We start from the raw sequence: 18,052 nt of genomic DNA on the forward strand, positions 1-18,052 counted from the left end.
GTGTCCCGTCCGCATGTCTTTCATTAAAAAAATCTCCTTTAACAGTGGAATATCCGGATAAAATGCTGAAACCGACTTCTTCTGAAACTTCTCTGTTCTCGCACGACGTCCTGGATCAATAGAGCCTGAAATGTGAAGGTTTTCAGCTTGAAACAGGCTGACGACGGCGCCTGAGAGCGCTGCGCGACGTCTTGCACCATGGGAAGTCCTTAAAGCGACAGTATCCCCTCAAAATCTCTCATCAGCCGTTAAAATTTTCACCGAAAACCAGCTTAATTTTTCGAACCGTGTCCACTTCGATGTGTCTCACAGGTTTAGAAAAAATTTTGATCAAACAAAGCGCCAGTCTCTCAGCAACTTTTCAGACAAAGGAATTCCGGCGAGGGGCTGGACGACTCCTCCCACAAGGAGTGCTCACAGGCGAATGACGTCACCGACAGGCGTGGAAAAATTCACGCATGCACACGAGGGTTAAAGCATGTCTGACGTAAAAACATATGAATGAAATCCATATAGTTTTTGAAAAAAATAAAAAGGACCTATACTTTATTGACAGCCCTCGTACAACCCCTGGCAAAAATTATGGAATCACCGGCCTCGGAGGATGTTCATTCAGTTGTTTAATTTTGTAGAAAAAAAGCAGATCACAGACATGACATAAAACTAAAGTCATTTCAAATGGCAACTTTCTGGCTTTAAGAAACACTATAAGAAATCAAGAAAAAAAGATTGTGGCAGTCAGTAACGGTTACTTTTTTAGACCAAGCAGAGGAAAAAAATATGGACTCACTCAATTCTGAGGAATAAATTATGGAATCACCCTATAAATTTTCATCCCCAAAACTAACACCTGCATCAAATCATATCTGCTTGTTAGTCTGCATCTAAAAAGGAGTGATCACACCTTGGAGAGCTGTTGCACCAAGTGGACTGACATGAATCATGGCTCCAACACGAGAGATGTCAATTGAAACAAAGGAGAGGATTATCAAACTCTTAAAAGAGGGTAAATCATCACGCAATGTTGCAAAAGATGTTGGTTGTTCACAGTCAGCTGTGTCTAAACTCTGGACCAAATACAAACAACATGGGAAGGTTGTTAAAGGCAAACATACCGGTAGTCCAAGGAAGACATCAAAGCGTCAAGACAGAAAACTTAAAGCAATATGTCTCAAAAAGCGAAAATGCACAACAAAACAAATGAGGAACGAATGGGAGGAAACTGGAGTCAACGTCTGTGACCGAACTGTAAGAAACCGCCTAAAGGAAATGGGATTTACATACAGAAAAGCTAAACGAAAGCCATCATTAACACCTAAACAGAAAAAAACAAGGTTACAATGGGCTAAAGAAAAGCAATTGTGGACTGTGGATGACTGGATGAAAGTCATATTCAGTGATGAATCTCGAATCTGCATTGGGCAAGGTGATGATGCTGGAACTTTTGTTTGGTGCCGTTCCAATGAGATTTATAAAGATGACAGCCTGAAGAGAACATGTAAATTTCCACAGTCATTGATGATATGGGGCTGCATGTCAGGTAAAGGCACTGGGGAGATGGCTGTCATTACATCATCAATAAATGCACAAGTTTACGTTGATATTTTGGACACTTTTCTGATGTTTGAGGATGATAAAATCATTTTTCAAGAAGATAATGCATCTTGCCATAGAGCAAAAACTGCGAAAACATTCCTTGCAAAAAGACATATGGGGTCAATTTCATGACATAGGGTCAATGTCAACGAGCAGATGTGATTTGATGCAGGTGTTAGTTTTGGGGATGGAAATTTACAGGGTGATTCAATAATTTATTCCTCAGAATTGAGTGAGTCCATATTTTTTCCTCTGCTTGGTCTAAAAAAGTAACCGTTACTGACTGCCACAATCTTTTTTCTTGATTTCTTATAGTGTTTCTTAAAGCCAGACAGTTGCCATTTGAAATGACTTTAGTTTTGTGTCATGTCTGTGATCTGCTTTTTTTCTACAAAATTAAACAACAGAATGAACATCCTCCGAGGCCGGTGATTCCATAATTTTTGCCAGGGGTTGTACAAGGAGCATCCCCAAAAGACTCAGCCATTCACAAGCAAAGTTGGGGCAAGGATCACCACTTTGTAAACAACTGCGTGAAAAAATAGCCCAACAGTTTAAGAACAATGTTTCTCAATGTTCACTTGCAAAGAATTTAGGGATTCCATCATTTACAGTCCATAGTATAATCAGAAGATTCAGAGAATCTGGAGAACTTTCTACACGTAAGCGGCAAGGCCGAAAACCAACATGGAATGCCCGTGACATTCAATTCCTCAGGCAGCACTGCATTAAAAACTGACATCATTGTGTAAAGGATCTTACCGCGTGGGCTCAGGAACACTTCAGAAAACCATTTTCAGTTAACACAGTTCGTCACTACATCTACAAGTGCAACTTAAAACTCTGCCATGCAAAGTGAAAGCCATACATCAACAACATTTGAAATGGACAGACACAAAGTGGATCAATCAATCAATCAATTTTATTTATATAGCACCAAATCACAACAAACAGTTGCCCCAAGGTGCCTTATATTGTAAGGCAAGGCCATACAATAATTACGGAAAAACCCCAACGGTCAAAATGACCCCCTGTGAGCAAGCACTTGGCAACAGTGGGAAGGAAAAACTCCCTTTTAACAGGAAGAAACCTCCAGCAGAACCAGGCTCAGGGAGGGGCAGTCTTCTGCTGGGACTGGTTGGGGCTGAGGGAGAGAACCAGGGAAAAGACATGCTGTGGAGGGGAGCAGAGATCAATCACTAATGATTAAATGCAGAGTGGTGCATACAGAGCAAAAAGAGAAAGAAACACTCAGTGCATCATGGGAACCCCCCAGCAGTCTAAGTCTATAGCAGCATAACTAAGGGATGGCTCAGGGTCACCTGATCCAGCCCTAAGTATAAGCTTTAGCAAAAAGGAAAGTTTAAGCCTAATCTTAAAAGGGTGTCTGTCTCCCTGATCTGAATTGGGAGCTGGTTCCACAGGAGAGGAGCCTGAAAGCTGAAGGCTCTGCCTCCCATTCTACTCTTACAAACCCTAGGAACTACAAGTAAGCCTGCAGTCTGAGAGCGAAGCGCTCTATTGGGGTGATATGGTACTAAGAGGTCCCTAAGATAAGATGGGACCTGATTATTCAAAACCTTATAAGTAAGAAGAAGAATTTTAAATTCTATTCTAGAATTAACAGGAAGCCAATGAAGAGAGGCCAATATGGGTGAGATATGCTCTCTCCTTCTAGTCCCTGCCAGCACTCTAGCTGCAGCATTTTGAATTAACTGAAGGCTTTTCAGGGAACTTTTAGGACAACCTGATAATAATGAATTACAATAGTCCAGCCTAGAGGAAATAAATCCATGAATTAGTTTTTCAGCATCACTCTGAGACAAGACCTTTCTAATTTTAGAGATATTGCGCAAATGCAAAAAAGCAGTCCTACATATTTGATTAATATGCGCATTGAATGACATATCCTGATCAAAAATGACTCCAAGATTTCTTACAGTATTACTAGAGGTCAGGGTAATGCCATCCAGAGTAAGGATCTGGTTAGACACCATGTTTCTAAGATTTGTGGGGCCAAGTACAATAACTTCAGTTTTATCTGAGTTTAAAAGCACGAAATTAGAGGTCATCCATGTCTTTATGTCTGTAAGACAATCCTGCAGTTTAGCTAATTGGTGTGTGTCCTCTGGCTTCATTGATAGATAAAGCTGGGTATCATCTGCGTAACAATGAAAATTTAAGCAATGCCGTCTAATAATACTGCCTAAGGAAACATGTATAAAGTGAATAAAATTGGTCCTAGCACAGAACCTTGTGGAACTCCATAATTAACCTTAGTCTGTGAAGAAGATTCCCCATTTACATGAACAAATTGTAATCTATTAGATAAATATGATTCAAACCACCGCAGCGCAGTGCCTTTAATACCTATGACATGCTCTAATCTCTGTAATAAAATTTTATGGTCAACAGTATCAAAAGCAGCACTGAGGTCTAACAGGACAAGCACAGAGATGAGTCCACTGTCTGAGGCCATAAGAAGATCATTTGTAACCTTCACTAATGCTGTTTCTGTACTATGATGAATTCTAAAACCTGACTGAAACTCTTCAACTAGACCATTCCTCTGCAGATGATCAGTTAGCTGTTTTACAAGTGGAAAAGAGTGCTGTGGTCTGATGAGTCCACTTTTCAAATTATTTTTGGAAATCATGGACGTCGTGTCCTCCGGACCAAAGAGGAAAAAGACCATCCAGATTGTTACCAGCACAAATTTCAAAAGCCAGCATCTGTGATGGTATGGGGGTGTGTTAGTGCCCATGGCATGGGCAACTTACACATTTGTGATGCACCATCAATGCTGAAAGGTGCATCCAGGTTTTGGAGCAACACATGCTGTCCCTGGTGTCCTTAGACAGCTCTTTGGTCTTGGATTTGGTGGATAAGTTGGAGTGTGATTGATTGAGTGTGTGAACAGGTGTCTTTTATACAGGTAACAACTTAAAACAGGTGCAATTAATACAGGTAAAGAGTGCAGAATAGGAGGGCTTCTTAAAGAAAAACTAAGAGGTCTGTGAGAGCCAGAATTCTTGCTGGTTGGTAGGTGATCAAATACTTATTTCATCCAATAAAATCCAAAGTAATTATTTAAAAATTATACAATGTGATTTTCTGAATTTTCTTTTTAGATTCTGTCACTCACATTTGAAATGCACCTATGATAAAAATTGCAGATCTCTCTGTTCTTTGGAGGTGGGAAAACTTGCAAAATCAACAGTGGATCAAATACTTATTTGCCTCACTGTATGTTTGTTTGTTTTTTCTTTCTTTCTTTTTTAAGATGGAAGTTATAATAATAGCATTGCAGCATTTGATGATTGCACTGGAAGAGAGGTGTGGGCTCTATTGTTAAACTAGCCAAACATGTTAGATAAGGTCACACACTTAAATACAAGACTGACTCTATGATTTGAACACTCGTAGAAACGGCTGCGTCAGGACAAGACAAGCGCAGACTCAACCACAGCTGAGCCTTTGAACCACTCAAACAGGGCTGCCAGGTGACGAAGGCTAGAATCTTATTCATAAGCAGAACACCAGAAGGTAAGTGTGCCAAAATATTTTCAACTTTTGCATATGTGCAGAAACAGCAGTCTTAGATTTATGCAGTTTCCACACTTTTAAGTGCCTTGTAATAAAAAACCTCAGCAGTGTTAATATTGACATATAGCAACTTTTGATAAACTTAAACCAATTAACTCATACACGCATCTTAAAATAAAATATGAAAATATGAATTCACCAAACTATGCCCCTTGATCACAAAGTATTGCTACATCAGCGTTAGAGCAAGTCCTAGACCATTTACTATAGTAAAGCAACGGCTTTGTCAGCCATATTGAATTTTCTGATCGACTGCATGATCTGATTTGCAAATACTGACAGAAATGGATTCCTTGACCATAAAAACCTATGGATAGACACCAGAAATGTGGCCATTGTCCTTCTAGAAAAGGAGATATGACACTTTGAAGTTCAGGGGACCGCGTCTGATGGCCATCTTGGATTTGCATGATGGAAACGCCTGGTTATGATTTTTAAGCCACTAATTGTTATTTCCTTCATCATAACTCATCAAATCATGCCAAAAAACAGATCTTTAGACAAGTTCCTACCACTTAGGCCCAACTTTATGTATCTTGACGGCCATCTGGATTTTTGGCAGGCATCTTGGGTTCTGGAGAAATATCAAGATGACACAAAATCTTATTTTGATTAGTATGGTCTGAAGTACTGGAATATGTTGAGAAAATCTTGACAGGAAAAAAATGGCAGTTTTTATCTGGCTCAGCCCTGTCTATAAGGAGTTCACCCTGAATGTGAGTCAGGTGCTGAATACACCACATGGTGGCACTATGGGACTTGCATACATTTTCAGAATGATATACGGTCATGTATACACATAGCCTGTGTGTCATAGTGCAAAAATACTTACATCTGTGTTTTTTAGGATGATGCATTGTTATAATTGTTTATATTGATTTAACAATACCAGGATAATTTTATTTTAAAAATATTTTTATGGTTGATTAATTTGAGTTAACTAAAGTTGAATATTTTGAGGTCATGTTTGAGTTTTACACTATGGTTTCATTTCCATCCATCCATTTTCGACACCCACTTACTCCAGTTAAGGGTCATGGGGTGTAGTTTTATTTTATTAAATAAATGGAACCATGTTGGTGAAATGTTGAGCTGCATATGCTATATATTACCCTCCATATATAAATATTTTCAGTTTACAAAATTAAAAACATATGTCCTGATATGCTGCGGAATTTGTAAATTGTAACATTTTTATCCTGATATACTGCTCCTGTCAAGATTGGCCTGTTTTGACACAACCTTAAACAAAACCCTTAAATGTCATTCTTTTAGCCTGAAATTTGATGTCTTTTCCAAAAATGACCCAAAATACACATAAATGAAAATATTTAAGAAATTCAAACTTTTGTACAGGTGCTACAGTTTTTATTCATTCAGGCTTTTCTGGGTCAAATTTGACCCGTTTCTTTTGACATGGACTTTAAATCCATCAGCGTGGGTCAAATCAAGGAAAATGGTGATTTTTAAGGAATCTTGAATCTGCAACACTGTGCACGCCATGTTTGTGTATTTGCTACGGTGACCCTGATACTGTCACCAGAGCTGTCTGTGTGCACACAACATTTGCCCAGGTTCCCACAGAGACAGGCACCTGGGGGTTCTGAATCAGAATCAAAATCAAATTTATTGCCAAGTAAGTTCTCGCATACAAGGAATTTGATCTGGTGTCATTGGAGCATGAACAACAATAAAAAAGAAAAGGAAAAAAAATACTATAAGAAATAATTGGCACGTAAACAACAATAAAAATAAGAAGTAAAGTAAGAAGTAAAGTAGTGTGTTGTGTGGGCCGCCAGAAGAGGAGGTACTGCTGGCCCACCACCAGAGGGCGCCCTGCCTGAAGTGCGGGCTTCAGGCACGAGAGGGCGCTGCCGCCTCCAGGAACAGCCGAGGTGACAGCTGTCACCCATCAACCATGACAGCTGTCACCGATCATCTGCATCACACCTGGAATAAAAGCAGGAAGACACCTCCACCACATCGCCGAGATATCGACTTCAGTGAGAGTACCAGATCCGACACGCCGAGATGGTGGCCACCTGGGGACTTCGGGACTTGGCGGCTCCAGTATCCCTCGGGTTCGGTGGCGGTGGAAATCGTGTGGTTCCGGTTCGTCTCCAGACGGGCGTCTCCTATCGTCGAGCCTGCCCACACGACACCTTTATTGATTGACTTGTATCCATTCTGTAATCTGCTGTGTTTGGTTGTGGCATTCACAACAGTAAAGTGTTCTAATTTAACTCCATCTATTGTCCGTTCATTTACGCCCCCTGTTGTGGGTCCGTGTCACTACACTTTCCCAACATAGTGAAATAGACAAAATGGGCAAAACTATGTTCACTGTCAAATAAACAGTAGAATGGGGCTGTGCGTGAGGGGGGAGGGGAAGCCAGGGTAAATGGGGGTCTCCTGCATTATTTATAAGTCTATCTGCTTTTGAAAGATTAATGGGAATTTTGAAACAGTAAATCGTAAAACAGCATAGGAGTGATCGTATATGGTGCAAATAAGGAACAGAACATTTAGAGAAAATTTAGTATAGACACTCATTATGAGGGAATAGAGTGAAAGCATGAAATATGAACAGTGTATGAAAGGGTTAAAGCCGACTGTGTGTATCTCCACCCTGTTTGTGCTCAGTCTCTCTCACTTTCAGGTGTTTGATTTCCCTTTTGTTGCAGAGTTCCACCTGATTCTCTGCAGGAATCTTTACTTGACTAAAGCAAAGCTTTGTGGAAAGACATTGTGCAATGTTTAAAAAAAATATTAAAGATTAAAAAAAGAAGCCTTTTGTTGTGTGGGCCGCCCGAAGAGGAGGTACACCAGAGGGCGCTCTGCCTGTAGACGGGCTTCAGGCACCAGAGGGCGCAGTTCGCCACCAGGGACCCTGACAGCTGTCCTTCATCATCTCATCTAGCCATCCATAAAAGCCTGGAGAAGACATCACACCCCTGCCGAGAAATCATCTGACGTTCTCAGGTAAACTCTCAGCCGTCTTGTTCTGTTTCAGCTAAGCTTGTTGTTGCAACGTATTTTGCTACTAAGCTCGAGAAGCTGTACTTTGCATTCTGAGTTTGCAGACATTTCAGTACACTTGCAGCTGGTCAGGAGGAGTTGGCGTTTCCGCTCCTCAGCTGTTAAGCGAGAGTAGGATCTGCACGACTGTGAAACGTGGGAGGTGGTGTTTTTCTCCCTTCATTATCAGAACTCTGCTGACTGTTTGCTGGGTGTGTGCACACACCCACCCTTGACTATTTCTGCTCCCTGCCAGCAGTACCCGATCTGACAGCTGAGACGGTGGCCACCTGGTGACTCGGGACTTGGCGGCTCCGGTGTGTTCCAGATCCGTTGGCAGTGGAAATCGTGTGGGTCCCGACTCTTATCTGGACAGGCGTCTCCTATCCTCGAGCCTGCCCACACGACACCAACTGTACAAATTGACTGTAGTATTGAATTGTATCTGTATTCGTTGTGCACATTTCACAACAGTAAAAGTGTTACTCTTTATTTCCATTGACCGTTCATTTACGCCCCCTGTTGTGGGTCCGTGTCATTACACTTTCACACAACAGGATTTCTCGGCCAACTGTCATGGATCCTGAGGGACGTCAACCATGGAGTGAACCACCAATGGAAACTCAGGAGGCACAGGGACCAGCAGGAGGCGTACTAGGTGAGCTGCAGCAAATTCTAACCGCCTTCACTGCTCGGTTGGACTTGGTAACCGAGCAGAACGTTATCCTCAATCGGAGAATGGAGGCTCTCACCGCTCAGGTGGAAGCGCACGCACAGACCTCCTCCTGCTGCCCGAGTGCCAGATACAGATATTCCAGTGGCCGTTCAACGAACCCCCCCCACCCCCCCCCGTCCCCTGAAGCATACATAAGTCCTCCTGAGCCGTATGGAGGCTGTGTCGAGACGTGCGCTGATTTTTTAATGCAGTGTTCACTCGTCTTTTCACCGTGTCCGGTCTGACGCTACCAAGGTGGCTTATGTGGTGAATCTGCTTCGAGGAGAGGCACGCACCTGGGCTATGGCACTCACGGCTCCTAACCACATACACTGGGTTTGTGCGGGAGTTCAAACAAGTGTTTGATCATCCTAACAGAGGCGAGACCGCTTCGAACGTGCTGCTGTCGATGAGACAGGGGCGTCGGAGCGCAGCCGAATATGCAGTCGACTTCCGCACCGCGGCAGCGAGGTCCGGCAGGAATAATGTTGCGCTCCGCGCCGCCTTCGTAAGCGGACTGTCTCCGGTCCTGAAGGAGCATTTGCTGGCGAAGGAAGAACCGCGGGATTTAGATGGGCTTGTTGATCTCGTTATACGGCTTGACAACGGACTAGAAGAACATCACCGGGAGCGAGGCGAAGGGCGTGGCCGGGCATGAGCTGTCCCTCTTCCTTCCGGGTCCGAACAGATGTCGTCGTCCCCCCGCTCCACTGCCAGAGCCCTCAGTGAGGCGACAGCTCCCCCTGCTGACGAAGCTATGGACACGAGCAGGGCTAAAGTAAAATGAGAAGACAGACAAAGGAGGCTGGCCCATGGGGAGTGTTTTTTCTGCGGCTCAAGTGAGCACATACAGAGAAATTGCCCCAAACGGTCAAACTACAACGCCCGCCCTTAGAGACTGGGCTAAGGGTGGGCCATAACACTCACGAGGGTAAATCCCGCAAATCCACACGAATCCCAGTTACGATCCTAAGTGGGGATTTAACCCTTCATGCCCCAGCACTGGTGGACACAGGGTCAGAGGGGAATCTGCTGGATAGCAGATGGGCAAAGGAGGTTGGGCTCCCTCTAGTGGCCTTACCGTCACCATTGTCAGTGCGGGCACTAGATGGCACCCTTCTCCCTTTAATCACACACAAGACACAGCCAGTGACAATGGTTGTGTCTGGAAATCACAGGGAGGAGATAGTGTTTTATGTAACACCTTCTACCTCCCGAGTGATTCTGGGTTTTCCATGGGTGTTAAAACACAATCCCCGGATTGATTGGCCATCTGGGGTTGTGACGCAGTGGAGCGAAACCTGCCACCGGGAGTGTTTAGGATCCTCGGTTCCACCCGGTGTGACAGCTAAAGAGGAGGTTTTATTCCCCCGCAATCTGGCGGAGGTGCCAGCTGAGTACCATGATCTTGCTGACGTCTTCAGCAAGGATCTGGCGCTCACGTTGCCCCTGCACCGTCCGTACGATTGTGCCATTGATTTGATACCGGGCGCTGAGTACCCATCCAGCAGGCTGTACAACCTCTCACGTCCGGAACGCAAATCAATGGAGACCTACAACCGGGACTCGTTAGCTGCCGGGTTGATCCGGAACTCCACCTCCCCGATGGGTGCTGGTTTCTTTTTTGTGGGCAAGAAGGACGGCGGACTCCGTCCATGCATTGATTACAGAGGGCTGAACGAGATCACGGTTCGCAACCGATACCCGTTACCCCTTCTGGATTCGGTGTTCACGCCCCTGCATGGAGCCCAAATATTTACAAAGTTGGATCTTAGAAATGCATATCACCTGGTTCGGATCCGGAAGGGAGACGAGTGGAAGACGGCATTTAACACCCCGTTAGGTCATTTTGAGTACCTGGTCATGCCGTTCGGTCTCACCAATGCGCCCACGATGTTCCAAGCCTTGGTTAATGACGTCTTGCGGGACTTCCTACATCGGTTCGTCTTCGTATATCTAGACGATATACTCACCTTTTCCCCGGATCCTGAGACTCATGTTACGCATGTACGTCAGATCCTGCAGCGGTTGTTGGAGAACCGTCTGTTTGTGAAGGGCGAGAAGTGTGAGTTCCACCGCACTTCTTTGTCCTTCCTGGAGTTTATAATCTCCTCCAACTCCGTCACCCCTGATCCGGCCAAGGTTGCGGCGGTGAGAGATTGGCCCCAACCAACAAGCTGTAGGAAGCTGCAACAGTTCCTCGGTTTTGCAAACTTCTATCAGAGGTTCATTAAGGGCTACAGTCAGGTTGTTAGCCCCCTGACAGCCCTGACCTCCACTGAAGTCCCCTTCACCTGGTCGGATCGGTGCGAAGCCGCGTTCAAGGAGTTGAAACAGCGGTTTTCGACTGCACCAGTTCTGGTGCAGCCTAACCCTGATCGCCAGTTTATTGTTGAAGTGGATGCCTCTGACTCAGGGATAGGAGCCATGCTGTCCCAGAGTGGGGAGTCCGATAAGGTACTCCATCCTTGTGCCTATTTTTCCTGCAGGTTGACCCCGGCTGAAAGGAACTATGACGTCAGCAATCGGGAACTTCTGGCGGTGAAAGAGGCTCTTGAGGAGTGGAGACACCTTCTGGAGGGAGTCTCGGTTCCCTTCACGGTTTCCACGGACCATCGGAACCTGGAATACATCCGGACCGCCAGGCGTCTGAACTCCAGGCAAGCCCGTTGGTCACTGTTCTTTGGTCGGTTTGACTTCCAGATCACGTATCGCCCCGGGACTAAAAACCAACGGTCTGATGCACTGTCCCGGGTGCATGAAGAGGAAGTCAGGCCAGAGCTGTCGGATCCACCGGACACCATCATCCCCGAGTCCACTGTCGTCGCAACCCTCACCTGGGACGTGGAGAAGACCGTCCGGGAGGCCCTGCCACGACACCCGGACCCTAGAGATGGACCTAAAGACCGGCTGTACGTCCCACCAGAGGCCAGGGCTGCGGTCTTGGACTTCTGTCATGGTTCGAAGCTCTCCTGTCACCCAGGGGTGCGTAGAACCGTGGCAGTGGTCCGGCAGCGCTTCTGGTGGGCGTCGATGGAGACCGACATCCGAGAGTACGTCCAGGCCTGCACCACCTGTGCCAGGGGCAAGGCTGATCATAAGGATGCCCAAGGACTCCTCCAGCCGCTGCCGGTGCCTCGTCGCCCCTGGTCCCACATAGGCCTGGACTTCGTCACGGGTCTCCCTGCGTCCCAGGGTATGACGACCATCCTGACGATAGTGGACCAGTTCTCCAAGGCGGCCCACTTCGTGGCCCTCCCGAAGTTCCCGACGGCCCAGGAGACTGCAGACCTGCAGACCTGCAGATCATGGTCCCCAGTTTTCCTTGCAATTCTGGAGGAGTTTCTGTAGGGAACTGGGGGCCACTGTGAGCCTCTCGTCCAGGTACCACCCTCAAACCAATGGACAGGCAGAGCGGACGAACCAAGACCTGGAGCAAACTCTGCGGTGTGTCACCTCCGCACACCCGATGGACTGGAGTCAACACCTGGCCTGGATCGAGTACGCCCACAACAGTCAGGTCTCGTCTGCCACCGGCCTCTCCCCCTTTGAGGCGTGTTTGGGGTACCAGCCCCCATTGTTTCCAGCTGTGGGGGGAGAGGTTGAGGTCCCCTCGGTCCAGGCCCACCTCAGGAGATGCCGTCGGGTATGGCGCACTGTCCGCTCTGCCCCTCTGACTGCCCGGACAAGGGCTAAGGACCATGCAGACCGCCGGCGTTCCCCGGCCCCTGCATACCAGCCCGGGGCAGGAGGTTTGGCTGTCAACTAAGGACATCCCTCTGCAGGTGGACTCCCATAAACTAAAGGACAGATACATCGGACCTTTTTCTATCATCAAAGTCCTCAGTCCAGCCGCAGTGAAGCTGCGGTTGCCAGCTTCACTGCGGATTCATCCAGTCTTTCACGTGTCCCGGATCAAACCGTATCACACCTCCACACTCTGCACTCCCAGACCAGCGCCGCCTCCTGCCCGGATCATCGATGGTGAGCCTGCGTGGACCGTCCGCAGGCTTCTGGACGTCCGTCGATGGGGCCGGGGGTTCCAGTATCTGGTGGACTGGGAGGGGTACGGACCCGAAGAATGCTCCTGGGTGAAACGGAGCTTCATTCTGGACCCGGCCCTCCTGACCAACTTCTACGCCCGACAACCCGACAAGCCTGGTCGGAGGCGCCCGTTGAGGGGGGGGTCCTGTTGTGTGGGCCGCCCGAAGAGGAGGTACTGCTGGCCAACACCAGAGGGCGCTCTGCCTGTAGACGGGCTTCAGGCACCAGAGGGCGCAGTTCGCCGCCAGGGACCCTGACAGCTGTCCTTCATCATCTCATCTAGCCATCCATAAAAGCCTGGAGAAGACACCACACCCCTGCCGAGAAATCATCTGACGTTCTCAGGTAAACTCTCAGCCGTCTTGTTCTGTTTCAGCTAAGCTTGTTGTTGCAACGTATTTTGCTACTAAGCTCGAGAAGCTGTACTTTGCATTCTGAGTTTGCAGACATTTCAGTACACTTGCAGCTGGTCAGCAGGAGTTGGCGTTTCCGCTCCTCAGCTGTTAAGTGAGAGTAGGATCTGCACGACTGTGAAAAGTGGGAGGTGGTGTTTTTCTCCCTTCATTATCAGAACTCTGCTGACTGTTTGCTGGGTGTGTGCACACACCCACCCTTGACTGTTTCTGCTCCCTGCCAGCAGTACCCGATCTGACAGCTGAGACGGTGGCCACCTGGTGACTCGGGACTTGGCGGCTCCGGTGTGTTCCAGATCCGTTGGCGGTGGAAATCGTGTGGGTCCCGACTCTTATCTGGACAGGCGTCTCCTATCCTCGAGCCTGCCCACACGACACCAACTGTACAAATTGACTGTAGTATTGAATTGTATCTGTATTCGTTGTGCACATTTCACAACAGTAAAAGTGTTACTCTTTATTTCCATTGACCGTTCATTTACGCCCCCTGTTGTGGGTCCGTGTCATTACACTTTCACACAACACCTTTCAACTTGCTCAATTTGTGACACAGACGTAGACAAAGACACATGGGTTTAGAAAACAGATGGATGGATATAGATTAAAACGCACACCCAAATGTAAGAAGAGAAACTGAGTGGCTGATGATAAATATATGAATTCGTGTTTGGAATGAGTTTTATGTTTTTCAGCTTCACCCTCATCGTGCACCATCATGGCTGCTGCATTATTTATGGTGATGCTTCTGTCGCTTGCGGGCTTCACTCACAGCTTCAAGCCACTGTCTTCTGAGGGTTCAAAGACCCACCGTGACATTACGCGGATTGCAGTGCTGAGAAAGACAGCTGAAGTCTGCCGAGACATCGCTATCTCTAAGGGACAGGACTTCAACCTGGTGGTGAGTGTGAAAGTTTCATCCAAACAGTACAAGTTTGTATGCAGTCACCTGAAAGCGTTTTCTGCATTCATTGGTGACGTGTCAAAAAAATGCCTCTTGAAGAGAAAAAACAATATACAGTGCATCCAGAAAGTATTCACACTTTTTCCATATTTTGTCATGTTATAGCCTTTTTCCAAAATAGATTAAATTCATTTTTTCCCTGAAAATTATACACACAATACCCACAATGTGAAAAACGTTTTTTGAGATTTTGGTAAATTAATCCAAAAATTTAAAAAAAAATCCCTAACAAATTACATGTACATAAGTGTTCACATGCCATGGAGCTCAAAATTGAGCTCAAGTGTATCCTGTTTCCACTGATCATCCTTGAGATGTTTGTACAGTTTAATTGATGTCCACCTGGGGTAAATTCAGTTGATTGGACATTATTTTGAAAGGAACACAGCTGTCTACATATATGGTCCCACAGTTGACAGCGCATGTCAGCACAAAGCAAACATCAAGTCAAAGGAATTGTCTGTAGACCTCAGAGACAGGATTGTCTCAAGGCACAAATCTGAAGAAGGGTACAGAAACATTCCTGATGCTTTGAAGGTACCAAAGAGCATAGTGTCCTCCATCATGAAGGACTCTCAGACCATGAGAAACAAAATTATTTGGTCTGATGAGCCAAAGATTGATCTCTTTGGTGTGAATGCCAGCAGTCATGTTTGGAGGAAACCAGGCACCATCCCTACAGTGAAGCATGGTGGTGGCAGCATCATGCTGTGAGGATGTTTTTCAGTGGCAGGAACTGGGAGACTCGTCAAGATTTAGGCAAAGATGAATGCAGCAATGTTAAAGAGACATCCTGGATGAAAACCTGCTTCATAGTGCTCTTGACCTCAGAATGGGGCGATGGTTCATCTTTCAGCAGGACAATGACCTTCAGCACACATATATATCAAAGGAGTGGCTTCAGGACAACTCTGTGAATGTCCTTGAGTGACCCAGCCAGAGCCCAGGCCTGAATCCAATTGAGCATCTCTGGAAAGATCTGAAAATGGCTGTGCACCGACACTCCCCATCCAACCTCATGGAGCTTGAGAGGTGCTGCATAGAGGAATGGGTATACCTGCCCAAAGATTGGAGCTCCAACCTTGTGGCATGTTCAACCAGTTTGAGGCTGTAATTGCTGCCAGGTACATCAATAAAGTATTGAGCAAAGGGTGTGATTACTTATATACATGTGATTTCTTAGTTTTTTTATTTTCAATAAATTTGCAACAATTAAAAAACAACTTCATGATGTCATTATGGGGTGTTGTGAGCAGAATTAAAAATTTTGAGGGAAAAAATTAATTTACTCCATGTTGGAATCAGGCGATAACATAACAAAGATGTGGAAAAAATGCTGTGAATACTTCCCAGGTGCACTGTATGTGTGGACAAGATAGCTGGATGGATTTCTTTCAGACTTGTTTGGTAATTAAATTCTGGAGTAGTTTGGTCAAAAGTCAAGGTCAAGGAAAACATGGTTGTGGAAAAACACGTCTTCTTTCTGTCAACAACCAAGAAGCCTAGATGGATCATGTAAAGCATATATTAATCAGCAAAGTATTTGTGATTATTGGTATGAAAGATTTCATAATGAAGTTTCATAAAAGTCATATGATGACATCATAGTCAAAGACCATTATTACAATATTATATATATATATATATATATATATTGTAATAATGGTTTAAAGATTTACAGAGGATTAAACAACGAGAAGCCGTGCATTATACGGTTTGAATGCACGATGCGGAATCTCCGCGAAGTGTATATATATATATACGAGGGCTGTCCATAAAGTATAGGTCCTTTTTATTTTTTTCAAAAACTATATGGATTTCATTCATATGTTTTTACGTCAGACATGCTTGAACCCTCGTGCGCATGCGTGAGTTTTTCCACGCCTGTCGGTGACGTCATTCGCCTGTGAGCACTCCTTGTGGGAGGAGTCGTCCAGCCCCTCGTCAGAATTCCTTTGTCTGAGAAGTTGCTGAGAGATTGGCGCTTTGTTTGATCAAAATTTTTTCTAAACCTGTGACACACATCGAAGTGGACACGGTTCGAAAAATTAAACTGGTTTTCAGTGAAAATTTTAACGGCTGATGAGAGATTTTGAGGTGATACTGTTGCTTTAAGGACTTCCCACAGTGCGAGACGTCCCGCTTCAAGCTGAAAACCTCCACATTTCAGGCTCTATTGATCCAGGACGTCGTGAGAGAACAGAGAAGTTTCAGAAGAAGTCGGTTTCAGCATTTTATCCGGATATTCCACTGTTAAAGGAGATTTTTTTAATGAAAGATGTGCGGACGGATTGCAGCATCGGCTCGCAGCCGCCGTGACGCTCCGCCACAGGAAAAACACCTCTGTTGGAAGCCTTAAGGACGTTGGAACATGTCCAGCTGTTAAACAATTTCTCATATACTCACTCCACTGAAAGCCATCAAAAGCTGCCTGGATTACAAATGGTTATCAACATGGAGGTGTTTTTCCTGTGCCGCCGCACCGCGTCGGCTGCGTCCCGACGCGCGGACCCGTCCGCACGTCTTTCATTATTAAAATCTCCTTTAACAGTGGAATATCCGGATAAAATGCTGAAACCGACTTCTTCTGAAACTTCTCTGTTCTCTCACGACGTCCTGGATCAATAGAGCCTGAAATGTGGAGGTTTTCAGCTTCAAACAGGCTGACGACGGCACCTGAGAGCGCTGCGCGATGTCTCGCTCCGTGGGAAGTCCTTAAAGTGACAGTATCACCTCAAAATCTCTCATCAGCCGTTAAAATTTTCACTGAAAACCAGCTTAATTTTTCGAACCGTGTCCACTTCGATGTGTCTCACAGGTTTAGAAAAAATTTTGATCAAACAAAGCGCCAGTCTCTCAGCAACTTCTCAGACAAAGGAATTCCGACGAGGGGCTGGACGACTCCTCCCACAAGGAGTGCTCACAGGCGAATGACGTCACCGACAGGCGTGGAAAAACTCACGCATGCGCACGAGGGTTCAAGCATGTCTGACATAAAAACATATGAATGAAATCCATATAGTTTTTGAAAAAAAATAAAAAGGACCTATACTTTATGGACAGACCTCGTATATACTTCGAATCTTCTTCACAGACTAAAGTTAATTATGGAGTTCCACAAGGTTCTGTGCTAGGACCAATTTTATTCACTTTATACATGCTTCCCTTAGGCAGTATTATTAGACGGTATTGCTTAAATTTTCATTGTTACGCAGATGATACCCAGCTTTATCTATCCATGAAGCCAGAGGACACACACCAATTAGCTAAACTGCAGGATTGTCTTACAGACATAAAGACATGGATGACCTCTAATTTCCTGCTTTTAAACTCAGATAAAACTGAAGTTATTGTACTTGGCCCCACAAATCTTAGAAACATGGTGTCTAACCAGATCCTTACTCTGGATGGCATTACCCTGACCTCTAGTAATACTGTGAGAAATCTTGGAGTCATTTTTGATCAGGATATGTCATTCAAAGTGCATATTAAACAAATATGTAGGACTGCTTTTTTGCATTTACGCAATATCTCTAAAATCAGAAAGGTCTTGTCTCAGAGTGATGCTGAAAAACTAATTCATGCATTTATTTCCTCTAGGCTGGACTATTGTAATTCATTATTATCAGGTTGTCCTAAAAGTTCCCTAAAAAGCCTTCAGTTAATTCAAAATGCTGCAGCTAGAGTACTGACGGGGAC

General features: G+C 45.3%; 1 protein-coding gene across 1 annotated transcript in view; it reads left to right on the forward strand.

Annotated features, from left to right (window-relative positions):
- Window positions 1-4,988: 4,988 nt before the first annotated feature.
- Window positions 4,989-18,052, forward strand: part of LOC117526050 (von Willebrand factor A domain-containing protein 7-like) — a 77,290-nt gene continuing 64,226 nt past the window's right edge. The window contains exons 1-2 of the mRNA XM_034188039.1: window positions 4,989-5,142; window positions 14,085-14,290. Coding sequence (XP_034043930.1) covers window positions 14,108-14,290 — 183 coding nt within the window. The 5' untranslated portion in view covers window positions 4,989-5,142; window positions 14,085-14,107. The remainder of the gene's footprint in view (window positions 5,143-14,084; window positions 14,291-18,052) is intronic.

The sequence above is a fragment of the Thalassophryne amazonica genome, chromosome 15 (assembly GCF_902500255.1).
Source record: "Thalassophryne amazonica chromosome 15, fThaAma1.1, whole genome shotgun sequence".
NCBI lineage: Eukaryota > Metazoa > Chordata > Actinopteri > Batrachoidiformes > Batrachoididae > Thalassophryne > Thalassophryne amazonica.